The sequence below is a fragment of the Saccostrea echinata genome, unplaced genomic scaffold, assembly GCF_033153115.1.
Source record: "Saccostrea echinata isolate AGI-Se365-2 ecotype Australia unplaced genomic scaffold, CSIRO_AGI_Sech_v1 ptg000020l, whole genome shotgun sequence".
Taxonomy (NCBI): Eukaryota; Metazoa; Mollusca; class Bivalvia; order Ostreida; family Ostreidae; genus Saccostrea; species Saccostrea echinata.
Window position 1 is genome coordinate 7,152,501 of NW_026889769.1, and position 15,000 is coordinate 7,167,500.

The 15,000-nt window shown below is 35.2% G+C and overlaps 1 protein-coding gene across 1 annotated transcript in view; it reads left to right on the forward strand.

Annotated features, from left to right (window-relative positions):
• The window catches only part of LOC133190007 (diacylglycerol kinase theta-like), a 53,740-nt gene that overhangs the window by 32,012 nt on the left and 6,728 nt on the right, over positions 1-15,000 (forward strand). The window contains exons 10-16 of the mRNA XM_061325483.1: positions 1,646-1,784; positions 3,001-3,091; positions 7,506-7,619; positions 10,417-10,567; positions 11,481-11,638; positions 14,204-14,504; positions 14,651-14,759. Coding sequence (XP_061181467.1) covers positions 1,646-1,784; positions 3,001-3,091; positions 7,506-7,619; positions 10,417-10,567; positions 11,481-11,638; positions 14,204-14,504; positions 14,651-14,759 — 1,063 coding nt within the window. The remainder of the gene's footprint in view (positions 1-1,645; positions 1,785-3,000; positions 3,092-7,505; positions 7,620-10,416; positions 10,568-11,480; positions 11,639-14,203; positions 14,505-14,650; positions 14,760-15,000) is intronic.

The window sequence follows — 15,000 nt, forward strand, 5'->3', positions numbered from 1 at the left end:
ACCTAAGCCAAATTTCTGAGTAAAATTTGTCTGTTGTTTGTCATTGATGTCTTAAACAACACAATTTCATCTTCTTCTCCAGAACCACTGGGTCATTTTCATCCAAACTTGGCACAGAGTATTCTTGGGTAAAGGGCATTCAGGTTTATTCAAATGCAGAGCCACACCCTTTTCCAAGGGGATATATTTGAGGAAATAGTGAAAATTGGGTGGAGTCATTTAGAAATCATCTTCTCAAGAACCACTGGGCCAGGAAAGATGAAACTTATTTAAGAATGTCATTACATAATGTAGATTTAAGTTTTGTTTAAATCATGACCCCCTGGAATAGGATGATCCGCGAGCCACAACAGGGGAACAAAGTTATAAGTGGGAATATAAAGGAAATATTTTTAAAAAAAATTATTTTCCGGGACCAGCAAAGCAATGATTAGTCATATTCATATGGAAGCATCCTCAGGTAGTGTATATTATAGTGTAATCATGACCTGTGGGGGGTGGGGGTGGAGGGAGGTTAGGGGGGTCACAATGGGCAATCAAATTTTTGCATAGGAATACATTGGAAAAATCTTTGAATTCTTCTTCTCCAGAAGAGAAAAGCCATGGTTGGTCATAATTATATGGAAGCATCCTCAGGAAGTGTAGATTCAAGTTCAAATCATGTCCCCAAGGATAGGATGAGGCCACAATGGGCAATCAAATTTTTATATAAGAATTTGAAGTAAAAGTTTTTAAAAATCTCAACAACAGTAAAGCCATGATTAGTCAGATTAATAGAGAAACATTATCAGGTAGTGTTTATTCTAGTTTGTTCAAATGATAACCCATTGGGATGGGGTAAGGACCACAACAGGGGATCAAAGTGTATACAGAAATATATAGGAAAATTTCTGTAAAAATCTCAAGAACAGCAAAGCCATGATTAGTCATATTATAATAGAAGTATCTTCAGGTAGTGTAGATTCAAGTTTGTTGATTCATAAGAATATGTAAGAAAAATCTCTTAAAATCATCTTCTCAAGAACAGCAAAGCCATGATTAGTCATATTAATACAGAAACAACCTCAGGTAGTGTAGATTCAGGTTTATTCAAATCATGTACCCAGAGGATAGGGTGGGGCCACAATAGAAGATCAGTGATATATAAGAAAAATCTTCTAAAGCCATGATTAGTCAAAGAAATATAAAAGAAATATAAAAGCATCCTGAGTAAGTATAGATGCAAGTTTGTTCAACCCCCCCCCCCCCCCCCCCCCCCCCAGTGCAAGTTAAAAACATCAAGATATGTGATTCTGTAAATTTGAATCTAAATAAAGTGTTCTGGTGCAACTATTTTCTTCCACTGTTATAAATATGAATCATTTGAGCTACAGTCTTGCAGACTTCTAGTTTTATATGTAATCAACTAAAGTATCTCAGAATTTGTAAATCTTTTGCAATTACGAGTAAGGTAGAATAAATCAAATTTGCTAGGGGAACTAGTTAGATGCATTTTCAGCATTTATTTTTTGATCATCATGATATACATGTACCACAATAATAGGCAAAGAAGGATAAATCTTGAATACTGTCTATACTTTTAAATTTTCGGTATAATGTACACATAGTTGAATTACTTAAACTGATTAAAAATTTGGTTTGACAGAGGAAAGAGAACTTGATGAGAACAGTCCCATTAGATCACAGTTGAAGACAGCGGAAGACAAAAGACCCTCCATTTTCTTACGATACAAAGAGCAGGACTCTGAAAGGGGCATTATCAAAGTCTATCCAGGAGTACTGAGGTATTCTACTGCAGTCAGAGTTGGATCACAATATTTTATTTTCATAGTAATTCTTATATAGTAAGCATCAATACTGAGAACAGTGATAATGATGTCATCTGGACAACTTCTTGAAATACAAGATATATAACAGTCTATTTACCACTACCTGGAGGGTTAAGCAAAAAGATGACTGGTACTGACTTTCTAATGAAACAGCATCTCACTGTTTAGTGATGTTATTCAGCAAATGCTTTTATAATGTATAATTTTATTGTCCCCAGCTTTTAAATCTCATTTATCTGTCTGTCCGTCAGTCTGTCTCAAAAACTTTAACCTTTGTCATTAGTTCTTGAATGAGAAAAGATACAAATTTCACATATGCATTACCTGTGGCAAGACCTTTTAAAATATTTTATGATTTTTGACCTCATGACCTTGACCTTAAAGTTTGATGTACTTTTCTTAAATTTTAACTTTGTAAATAACTTTTGAAAGTGAGAAGATTTGACTTTCATATTTCATATGTGCATTAATTGTGACAAGATCTTTCTGAATGCTATAATATTATTACTTCATGACTTAAACCTTGAAGTTAAATGTACTTTTCAAAAATGTTAACCCTGATCATAGCTTTTGCACCTCAAGAGACAGGCTTTCATATTTTTTCATGTGCATTATCTGATCTTTCTGAGTGTATTATGAATTTTGACCTCATGACTTTGACATTGAAGTTAGATCTTCTTTACAAAAAAATTAACTTGGCTTTATCGTTTGCACCAGAAGACACAGGGCTTTATTTTTTCCCCACATATGCATTAACTGTGATAAGATGTTTCCGAATATACTATGATTTTTGACCTCATGACTTAGACTTTGAAATTGAATTTTCAAATTCTTTAATCTTGGGCATAACTTCTGCACTTCCAAAAATATAAACTTTTTTTTATGATGGACAAACAAGACAGTTACAGTATTCCATACATCATTGCATCCCATCCAATAAGACCTTGAAATCTGGGGACCGCAAACCTCTGAATTTACTTGTCTTTTATTGTCTTGGCATTTTTTTTGAAAGGATCGAAAGCCAAGGTTATACATGTAAAATAGGATCCATTCAGCATACATGTATTAAAGATTTAGTTATAAAACTCCCTAAAGGCTTTACTATCCCCAGTGAATTTATGAAAGAACATGCACATGTATATAAATCTTTCTGAATTAATTTTATTTGCAGGGTATCAGGAAGTTACAAAAATATAGAAATTGATTCCGATATGACTTGTGTTGATGTTATACGTGAAGCTCTTCAGAAATTTGGTGTAGAGGTAAGACAATTTTAAAACATAAATCACAAGGCATTGAAAATAAATATGTATCAAAAGTAGGTGCAAATATTTAAAATGTTTTTACTTTATGTTACTAGATTGTTTTGAGGGTAATATTGCATTAAATAAATTGAAGAATTTTATGTGAAATGAAAAAGCCACAGTACTATATATTAAATAAAATTTTTAGCTCTTCTGAGCTGTAGGCTCAAAAAGCATATGCTACAGCTTGGGGTGTGGTGTGCATTTACCCTTTTGAATGTGGGCCAATCTCAAGAATCCCATGTCCATATTTTATGAAATCTGTTACTGAGTATCCTTGGGCCCGTCTTCGCTAGCCAAAAGTTTCTGATACGCTACTCCCCTCATAAACCCTTGGCATACGCCATACGGTGCTGACGAAAGACAGGATTTTTTTCTCAAGTTGTGATTGGAGTTGATCGACATCGTTCAACCAATCAGCAATTGTTTTTTGTAAATGACAATATTTGCTTTTGGGATATAGCTTGATTCTTTAATATCGGGAATGAAAAATGCAAGTAAACAAGGTAACATGCCATCCTGTGAATAGCTATATAGTGTCATCCAATATCTTAAGCTACGTGCAAAATATGTGATATAGAATCTATACTGAAGATGTAGATTTGCATTTTAGCATGTTTAAATAACAAATCAACATAACTCAATACCTTCTTGTTAATTATTCTTTAAAAACATTATTTTTTTAAATACGCTTTTTATTTCTGTCGATGATGCAATCTGTGCATACCTGGTAAGAATCGTGATCACGTGATGAAAACAATCCTGTCTTTTGTCAGCACCATATGCCAAGGGTTTATGAGGAGAGTAGCGTATCAGAAACCCTTGGCTAGCGAAGATGCCTTGGGCCAAGGGTTTCATTTGTACTAAAAATAAAATGGCCACCAAAACAAGGGGAGATAATTAGGGAAGTATGAAAAAAATGTAGTGGTCGTTAAGAAATCTTCTCAAGAAGCATTGAGCAGATTAACACCAAACTTAAACATAAGGATGAGGATGTATTGTAGATTTAAAACTGTTCAAGGAATCCCCCTAGGGCAAAGGGTATGGTTTCTGCTCTCAAGATCACTTCAAAATTGACCTAAAATTGTATTTTGTGAAAACTTTGATATTTTGCCAATATGATCACTAGAATCATTAAAATCATGTCAGTGTATCTTTGGACCCAAGGATATGTTTACCTGAAAGTAAGTTGTGATGACCCACTTCTTTCAAATTGTTAACGAAGCATATATCTTGGACATTGTGAAGTGTAGAATCATCAAACTTTGTCAGTTGATGCATCTGATGGCTTCTGAGTGTTCACAGGCGGTCACAGTAAAATACTGTCTGAATTTATGGGTATTTCATTTCACAATCAACCTGTCAATTGATGCACCTTGAGGTCACCAGATGTCAACCAAATAGTAGGTCACAATGATCTACTTTCTGAAATTGACAGGTTACTTAATTTCTTTGAACTTATAATATTTTGAACACTATGATTTGCAGGGTCAACAAACCTTGTCAGTTGTTTCATCATAGGACCCCAAATATGTCAATTAAAAAGTAGGTTACAGTGACCTATTTTTTAAAATTTTATCATTACATATATAGTATTAAGTCTCAAGGTTTAGACACTAAGAGGCCTAGGATCATCAAACCACGTCAGTTGATGCATCTTAGCATGGCCACCTGAGGTTATGTTCTTTTGGGGGGGTTTTTTGCATTTAATCATTATTCATTGTTAAATCTTTATATCTTTGATACTATGAGGCCTAGGATCATCAAACCTTGCCAATTGATGCATCTAAGTGTTTTTGGATATGTTGACCTACTTTTGAATTTTATCATTATTCATTATCAAGTCTTTAGTTCTTTGATACTAAGAGGCCTAGAATCATAAAACCTAGTCAGTTGATGCATCTTAATACTTTGAAATATACTGACCCATAAGTAGGTCGTAGTGTCCTACTTTTTGAAGAATAAGTGGACTTGAGAGTCCTGAAAAAGCCATAAATTGAATCTTTATAAAATGTGTATTTCTTTCCATAATATGAATCACCGATATCTTGACTGTATATTCACGATACATATATGAATTTAAAACACTCTTTTAAGGAAAACCAAATGAAAATCTAAGGCATGGGACCCGTAGATTTCTTGAATATCATTAGATAATCAAGGTCATGCCTTTTTTAAACGTCTAAATACATAGTCAGTGCATGTTTTTCAGTTGTTCTTAAAAACAGCTGTAGTTTTATGTTGAACAAAATAATGTCATATTAGAAGGTGAGCCAACAAATGTGAGCTCATACTTAATTTTACAAAAAACATATTCAAAACAAACTTGTCACATCCATTGTAATGGCTTTGATAATCTTGACTTTCATTAAGCTGTTGAATACATGTATTACATTTCATCATGTGGTGTCCAGCTGCGAGCATACTTGTGAATACAATTGTTCTAAAACTTGACCTTGATCTAATTCAGGTCTGAGAGTGTGATTGGTTGGTGTGCCATTTGCAGAATTGAGCAAATCTGTTGTTATAGTTTTGTGTGTCCTCACAATATCATAGTGACATCAATGTACTTGTAAATTAACATATTTCTAGATAGAGGAGGTGGGGGTGGGGTGTTTAAATGCCGACATGATGCTGATCTATAGCCCTGCCTCCTATTAATATTGATCAGGTGACCTAAAAACCACTCTGGGAAGATGTCAAATTCCAGATGGGACAGTGATACATTGTTGCTTCAATTTTGATTCATGATACCAAGGCATTACCTTTGTTCAAATGTTTTACCAATGTAATCATGAATATGTCAGACTTGTTATGCATGTAAAATAGATTGGATTCACTTCATTTACAGCTTGATAGAGGAATTGCAAAATAGACCCCAAATAGGATGTATCATGTTAAGTGCACTCATTCTTTTGCTGCTAGTCATTTTCAAACTGTTTATTAATAAGATGCATACCTTCGAAACTGTGAAGCCTAGGATCCTCAAACCTTGTCAGCTGATGTATCTTGAGGCCTTATAGTGTGTTAAACAAAAAGTAGGTCACAGTAACCTACTTTCTGTATTTTACAGCTATTCATTTTGAAAACATTTTTATTATGCCCCCGGATTGAAAGATCCCGGGGGTATATTGCTTTTGTCCTGTCTGTCTGTTTGTGTGTCTGTTGTCAACTTTAACCTAGCCCATAACTATTGCGCTGCCATGGGTAAGACTTTAATATTTGACATGAGTGTTCATTATGACAAGACCTTTCCATTGGTACAGAAATTTTTGATCATGTGACCTCAACTGTGACCTTTGACCTACATTTGAAAAACTTTAACATTGGCCATAACTATTGCACTGTAGTCTACGTCCCACTCCAGAATTGTGTTACCATCGGGGGCATAGTGTTTCACAAACACATCTTGTTAGCTATATATTTCATATGCAAAGAAACTTAAAATCATCAAACCTTGTCAGTTGATACATTTTGGTGCCTCAAGATTTGACAATTCAGAAGTAGGTTACAGAGACACTGTTGTGCAATTTATCAGAAGAGCGATTCTAGGCCCTTTGGCGTTTTACTGAATATCGATGTGTAATTTTATTTTCCCACAGACCGAAATGTTCATACTTTCACTGGTTTAAGTGTGACATGATTGCTGGCTTTATTTATTTTTATATATATGTGAGATTTTATATCCAGCAATATGGCCGATGTCTAACCTTCTCGATATTGGGATCATCAGTTCTTGTGTATATGACTAAATGTATCTCAGATTATGGTCTTCAAGAACATAAATCACTTATTAGGTTTCTTACTGATTGTTTACAGTAATATGTTGGAATCGCAAAATACTGTGTTTCAATGCAAGGCCACAATCAGTCATAATAAGATGCAGTCATCTATATGTAATGAAGATTCAAGTTTAATTTAAAGTTTGGCATCAGAGACTAGATTAGAGTAAAATTTGACATCTATCCTTTAAATCTGACTGAAAATAGAACACATTTTAAGTATGGAATGGATCATAGGACATCATAGCATGACTAAATAAACATTAATGTTATAAAATTTTTGTAGCAATTTGTCACAAAATCTCTGCATTTCAAGAAAGAAACTGTTGCTCAATACTTGTCAAAAATCATACTGACAAATAGTTGTTCAAGGCCCAGTTGTGCTGATTTCATCTAGAAAACAATAACTCAGTTGTTTTTTCTCAGTAGGTTCCTGTAGGGTTTTATGCACTATTTCAGTAAGGATGAATTTAGTTTTGCAATTTGGAAGGAATTTTGGTAATTCATAAAAAGGTAGATCAGATTGACTCCTGATAAATGATTCTATACACATTCCAATTGTAATGAAATTCTAACCTTGAACATTCCAGGATGTGGACCCTGAGACGTTTAATTTGATAGAGGTTGTCCTGGATAAAGGAGTCAATGAGCAGGTCCTTCCCATTGATGCAAGACCTTGGCAGATTCTACAGAGGAGTAGAAAGGTAATGCTCCGAGAATATCGCTAGTGTGTGATTCTAATGCATCAGTTAAGAAGGAATGACCCCTGTATGATGTAGGAAACTTGCTTGCATTCATCTCCATCTTCTGTTAGACAATAATATTGTCATCAATACAGAATATTTACATTTCTAACTTTTTCTCTGTGATTACTCTTTTAAAATTAAGTGTGTTGATTTCTCAATATTTACAACTAAATGTAAATTTAGTAAAAAAAAAAAGTGAAAGATTAAGTGCCTAATATGCATGTCAATCTCTCGCGGCTGTCTTTATGTTTGACATCAATATATTTAATTTTTATTTCACATATAAATGTAAATATAAGGAATCACTGTCTACTTTGTTGTGTATGCCAGGGTCATCAACGACAGTTGGAAATGTGGGCTAATTTTTGTATAACGGGCTTCACCTGTTATGCAAATTATCCCACCTTTCCAACTTTGCTGATGCCCTGGCATGCCCAACAAACTAGAGAGTGAATCCTTAAATAATTCCATTTTTAGGTCACCTGAGTCACTCAGGTACCTTTAGCAGACAAACTGTTGCACGATGATAATTAACACTTTTAGCCCTCCACCCCAAATTCATGGCCCTTGGTGCATTGTTTAGGACAAAGGGTTGGGCTAAGTTGCTCATATATTCAGGGTACCTTCTCTTTACTTGTGAATTTCTAGTAGTCAAACTGTATGAATATGAAAATACATGAGGGCAGAGTTCCAATTACAGATGAGGATAATGTGGTCATTGCCTGGGAAACTCATAATATTCATATGACTATAAAGGCCTATGGGCCTATTGAAGACAACTGAAGATCATTTTTATAGGCTAGGCTGTGTATATTATCATTAGGACTGACCACTGTAAATGTTGGTTGTTTTAGGAGTCATTTCTGAACACTGTAAATGTTGGTTGTTTTTAGGACTCATTATTGACCACTGTAAATGTTGTTTTTAGGACTCATTATTGACCACTGTAAATGTTGTTTTTAGCTCACCTGAGCCAAAGGCTCAAGTGAGCTTTTCTGATCAAAATTTGTCCGTTGTCTGTCGTTGTAGTCGTTGTCGTCGTTGTTGTAAACTTTTCACATTTTCATCTTCTTCTCAAGAACCACTGGGCCAATTTCAACCAAACTTGCCACAAAGTATCCTTGAGTAAAGGGGATTCAAGTTTGTTCAAATGAAGGGCCACGCCTTCTTCCAAGGGGAGATAATTAAGAATTCGTGAAAAATTAATGGCATCATTAAAAAATCTTCTCAAGAACCACTGTGCTTGAAAATATGAAACTTATGTGGAAGCATCCTCAGGTAGTGTAGATTCAAGTTTGTTCAAATCATGACCCCCGGGGGTAGGGTGGGGCCACAATGGATGATCAAAGTTTACATAGAAATGTATAGGAAAAATCTTTAAAAATCTTCTACTCAAGAACAGCAAAGCCATGATTGGTCATATTTATATGGTAGCATCCTCAGATAGTGTAGATTCAAGTTTGTTCAAATCATGACCCCCGGGGGTAGGGTGGGGCCACAATGGATGATCAAAGTTTACATAGAAATGTATAGGAAAAATCTTTAAAAATCTTCTACTCAAGAACAGCAAAGCCATGATTGGTCATATTTATATGGTAGCATCCTCAGATAGTGTAGATTCAAGTTTGTTCAAATCATGACCTCCGGGGGTCGGGTGGGGCCACAATGGGCGATCAAAGTTTTACATAGGAATATATAGGAAAAATCTTTAAAAATCTTCTTCTCAAGAACAGCAAAGCCATGATTGGTCATATTTATATGGTAGCATCCTCAGATAGTGTAGATTCAAGTTTATTCAAAGCATGACCCCTGGGGGTCGGGTGGGGCCACAATGGGCGATCAAAGTTTTACATAGGAATATATAGGAAAAATCTTTAAAAATCTTCTTCTCAAGAACAGCAAAGCCATGATTGGTCATATTTACATGGAAGCATCCTCAGGTAGTGTAGATTCAAGTTTGTTCAAATCATGACCCCCGGGGGTCGGGTGGGGCCACAATGGGCGATCAGTTTTACATAGGAATACATAGGTTAAATCTTTAAAAATCTTCTACTCAAGAACAGCAAAGCCATGATTGGTCATATTTATATGGTAGCATCCTCAGATAGTGTAGATTCAAGTTTATTCAAATCATGACCCCTGGGGGTCGGGTGGGGCCACAATGGGCAATCAAAGTTTTACATAGGAATATATAGGAAAAATCTTTAAAAATCTTCTTCACAAGAACAGCAAAGCCATGATTGGTCATATTTACATGGAAGCATCCTCAGGTAGTGTAGATTCAAGTTTGTTCAAACCATGATCCCCGGGGGTCGGGTGGGGCCACAATGGGCGATCAAAGTTTTACATAGGAATACATAGGTTAAATCTTTAAAAATATTCTACTCAAGAACAGCAAAGCCATGATTGGTCATATTTAAATGGAAGCATCCTCAGATAATGTAGATTCAAATTTGTTCAATTCATGACCCCCCCCCCCCCCCCAGTGCTCAGGTGAGCGATGTGGCCCCTGGGACTATTGTTAGGACTCATTACTGACCCCTGTAAATGTTGGTTTGTTTAGGAGTCATTTCTGAACACTGTAAATGTTGGTTGTTTTAGGAGTCATTTCTGAACATTGTAAATGTTGGTTGTTTTAGGAGTCATTTCTGAACACTGTAAATGTTGGTTGTTTTTAGGACTCATTACTGACCACTGTAAATGTTGGTTGTTTAAAGTCTTATTACTCACCACTGTAAATATTGGTTGTTTTTAGGACTCATTACAACAGAACAGGATGACTCGTTTCTACCTGAAGCAGAAAGAAGACCCACATGGACCCAGCATCTCACTCTTTGTTGGAAATCTCCCCACAGGCCTGGCTCAACGACAATATGAAAAACTACTACTAGACTTTATAACTCCTGGTCGGTGCTTTTTTGTAGTATATAAAACATGGAAATTTTTGTATGCTTATACTTAAAAACAGGAGTGCTTATAGCAATGCCATAAGCATGATTAGTATTTGAAATTTATTAGTCTATATTGGTACAGGTAGGTTTTCAAATGAATGAACTTTTGAGTTCACTTTAAAACCCAAATGAGTGCCTATACCCACAAATTCATATTCATAACCATCTCCTACTGCTTAGGTATTTTTGCTTTTTTTGGATGGAGTCTTGTCACCAAATCAAAAAAATTATGAGTCCCTAATACATTTTGTTGAGGAGTACTAAAGTTTTACTGACACCTTGTTTTACTGAAACCATGCATCATTTGACCTTGAAGAGGTTGAATCAGTGGTTTTTGGTTATCACATGATATGAAAATTTCACCTGTCAAAATTAATCAGAGGAAATTTTGTTTTCACAAACCTTCTGTAACTTGATATTTTGTGAACATGAGTGACTTGATGATTTAAAAAAAATGATTAGACTTCATCCTGAAGTGTTTTTACTGTCTGACTTTTATTTTTGATTAAAATCATGATATGATAGTAAATTAAATCACGTTTATAATGAAGTGCCAGGGACGAATGATTTTGATTCGTTAGAAACATAATTCACAATATATTTTAAAGCCGCAGGGAATGAAAATCACTTCATTAGAAGCATCAATTTATCTTTTTGCTATAAGCATGTTTTATGTACAATATAAATGATATACATTTTTACACATAATAAAAGTACATGTACTCTTGTATTTAGTTCATGAAAGCTCCACACAGAAAGCTCCATACTCTCCATATCATGATAGTGAACTTTTAATGTAGACTATTAATTGGTACAACAAGTTTTTAGAATGCTGAGATACTGACAGTATATTAATGTTTTGTTTTAGAAAACAAATGGTCCTACTTTGATGTGATATACTATGAATATGGGTCATTAGTGGTAATATACAACTCTGCAGAACATGCCACTAATGCATTCAACATTTTGAGTAACAGTACATATGACCAGAAACCAATATTAGCATTGCTTTTACCCAATATTCAGGTAAGTGGAATAAATTTGGCTGGGGAAAGAGTAGATATTCCTTTAAGTACATCTTATTTTCAAGTGAAGACATTAAATATTTAAAGTTAACATTTATTGAAGGATAATAGGGTGATATCAAGCTGTAATTAATATTGTCATAGAATTTATTATATTTCATCATTACTGTATTTTTAGCTCACCTGAGCTGAAAGCTCAAGTGAGCTTTTCTGATCACATTTTGTCCGTAGTCCGTCTGTCCGTCTGTAAACTTTTCACATTTTCAACTTCTTCTCCAGAACCACTGGGCCATTTTCAACCAAACTTGCCACAAAGCATCCTTGGGTGAAGGGGGTTCAAGTTTGTTCAAATGAAGGGCCATGCCCTCTTCCAAGGGGAGATAATTAAGAATAAGTGAAAATTTGGTGTCTTCTTTTAAAAATCTTCTACTCAAGAACCATTGGGCCAGAAAAGTTGAAACTTATGGGAAACCTTCATTACATAGTGTAGATTCAAGTTTGTTCAAATCATGACCCCCGGGGGTAGGGTGGGGCCACTATGGGGGATCAAAGTTTTATAAAGTATATAGGAAAATTCTTTAAAAATCTTCTTCTCAAGAATAACAAAGCCATGATTGGTCATATTTATATGGTAGCATCCTCAGATAGTGTAGATTTAAGTTTGTTCAAATCATGACCCCCGGGGGTAGGGTGGGGCCACTATGGGGGATCAAAGTTTTACAAAGGAATATATAGGAAAATTCTTTAAAAATCTTCTTCTCAAGAACAACAAAGCCACAATTAGTCATATTGATATGGAATCATCCTCAGGTAGTGTAGATTTAAGTTTGTTCAAATCATGACCCCCGGGGGTAGGGTGGGGCCACAATGGGGGATCAAAGTTTTACATAGGAATACATAGGAAAATTCTTTAAAAATCTTCTTCTCAAGAACAACAAAGCCACAATTAGTCATATTGATATGAAATCATCCTCAGGTAGTGTAGATTCAAGTTTGTCCAAATCATGACCCCTGGGGGTAGGTGGGGCCACAATGGGGGGATCAAAGTTTTACATAGGAATAAATAGGAAAAATCTTTTAAAATCTTTTCAAGAACAGGAAAGCCGTGATTAATCATTTTGATATTGAAGCATCCCCAAGTATTGTAGATTCAAGTTTGTTCAAGGCATCCTCCAGTAGTAGGGTGGGGCCATAATGGGGGATCAAAGTTTAACAAAAGAATATATATAAGAAATATCTTTAAAAATCTTCTCAAGAACAACAAAGCCATAATTAGTCATATTGATATGGAAGCATCCTTAGGTAGTGTAGATTCAAGTTTGTTCAAATCTTGAATCCCCCCTCCCTTCCTACCCCCCAGGGTAGGATGGCAGACATCTTTAAAATTCCGTTTCAAGAACAGCAAAACCATAATTAGTTATATGAATATAGAAGCATCCTCAGAAAGTTTAGATTCAATTTCATTCAAAACATGGCAACTGGGGATAGGTTATGCCTAGAACAGTTGATCAAAGCTTTACATATGAATATATAGAAGAAGAAATCTGCTGACAAAGAACAGCAGGGCCATATTGACTCAGGTGAGCGTTGTGGCCCATGGGCCTCTTGTTTTTATAGTCAGAAAAGTTCAGTTAGATAAACACATTTTTTAAAGTGCATAAACATTGTGTTTGACATATTAAATACATACAAATAAAAATGAATGTTATTTAACTTATGGGACCTTTATTATGTATGAATGAATGTTTGTTTCATCAGAAATACAGTCTGAATATACAAATGTCAGTTTATGTCCAAATTATTTTCTCATATTGGATGTGTTCATATGTAAAAATGCATTAAGGAAAACAAAATTATAAAGGATTTAAAAGTAAAAATTTGTTAAAGCTCACCTGAGCTAAAAGCTCAAGTGAGATTTTCTGATCACGTTTTATCTGGCATCTGTCTGTAAACTTTTTACACTTTTGACTTCTTCTCAAGAACCAATCTTGTCACAAAACATCATCAAAGTATCCTTGTGTGAATAGGATTCAAGTTTGTTCAAATGAGGGGCAAAGCCCTCTTTCAAGGGGAGATAATAAAAAATTGGTGAAAATTTATTAGCATCTTTCAAAATTCTTATTCTCAAGAACCACTGGGCCAAAAAAGATGAAACTTATGTAAAAAAAAAACATCATAACATAGTGTAGATTCAAGTTTGTTCCAATGACCACCATGGGTAGGGTAGGCCACAATATCTGATCAAAGTTTTACATAGATATTTATTAGGAAAAATCTTTGAAAAACTCTTTCTCAAGAGTAGCAAAGCCATGATTGGTCATATTTATATGGAAGCATCCTCAGGTGGTATAAATTCAAGTTTGATCAAATCATGACCCCAGGGGTAGGATTGGGCGACAACATATGATCAAAGTTTAACATAGGAATATGTAGGGAAAAAGAACAGCATGTTCATAGTGACTCAGGTGAGCATTGTAGCCCATGGGCCTCTCGTGTTTGAATTGTACTTTGACAATATTTTGATCATAATTTAACTAAGCATATGATTTTGCTTTCTTTCTTTCAGTCCCACATGATCTTAGAAAATGTCAGTCCTCTACTAGTGTTTGTCAATGCAAAGAGTGGGGGCTGCCAGGGCTCAGAGCTCATCACTTCCTTCCGCAAATTACTCAACCCCCACCAGGTGTTTAACCTGGAAAATGGGGGTCCTCTGCCAGGCCTCTATGTGTTCAGACATGTAGCACACTATAAAATTCTCGCCTGTGGTGGAGATGGGACTGTGGGATGGGTGTTATCCTGCCTGGATAACGTTGGACAGGATGCAGTGTGCCAGTCACCTCCTTTGGCCATTGTGCCATTGGGTACAGGTTAGCAATAAAATTATACCATGGAAAAATAATTCCTCTGTTTCATAATTCCAAACAAATTTATAACCAGTGGTGGTGTTTTTTCTTTGATATTAATGTTGATTGGCTAAAGGATAAGCATCAGTATTCTTTGTACTCGTTTCTAGGTAATGACTTGGCTCGAGTTTTAAGATGGGGACCAGGTTACACAGGAGGGGAGGATCCATTAAATTTACTGAGGGATGTAATAGATGCTGAGGAAATTAAATTAGACAGGTAAATAATATGATCGTTTTGTAAAATAAGCTGCATGTGTACTAAATGACAGTACAGATTTAAGCGATTGGTGAGTTTGATCTGACTAACAATTTACTTATTAATATATAAATGCTGATAATGTTAATTCATGAATGATTGCAACAAACATGCCTGACTTGCATTTCAGCAGATGGATTCAAATTTGGTCCCTGGGGCTAGATTTTTAATTCAAGCAAGACTCAAAATACTGTAAATTAAG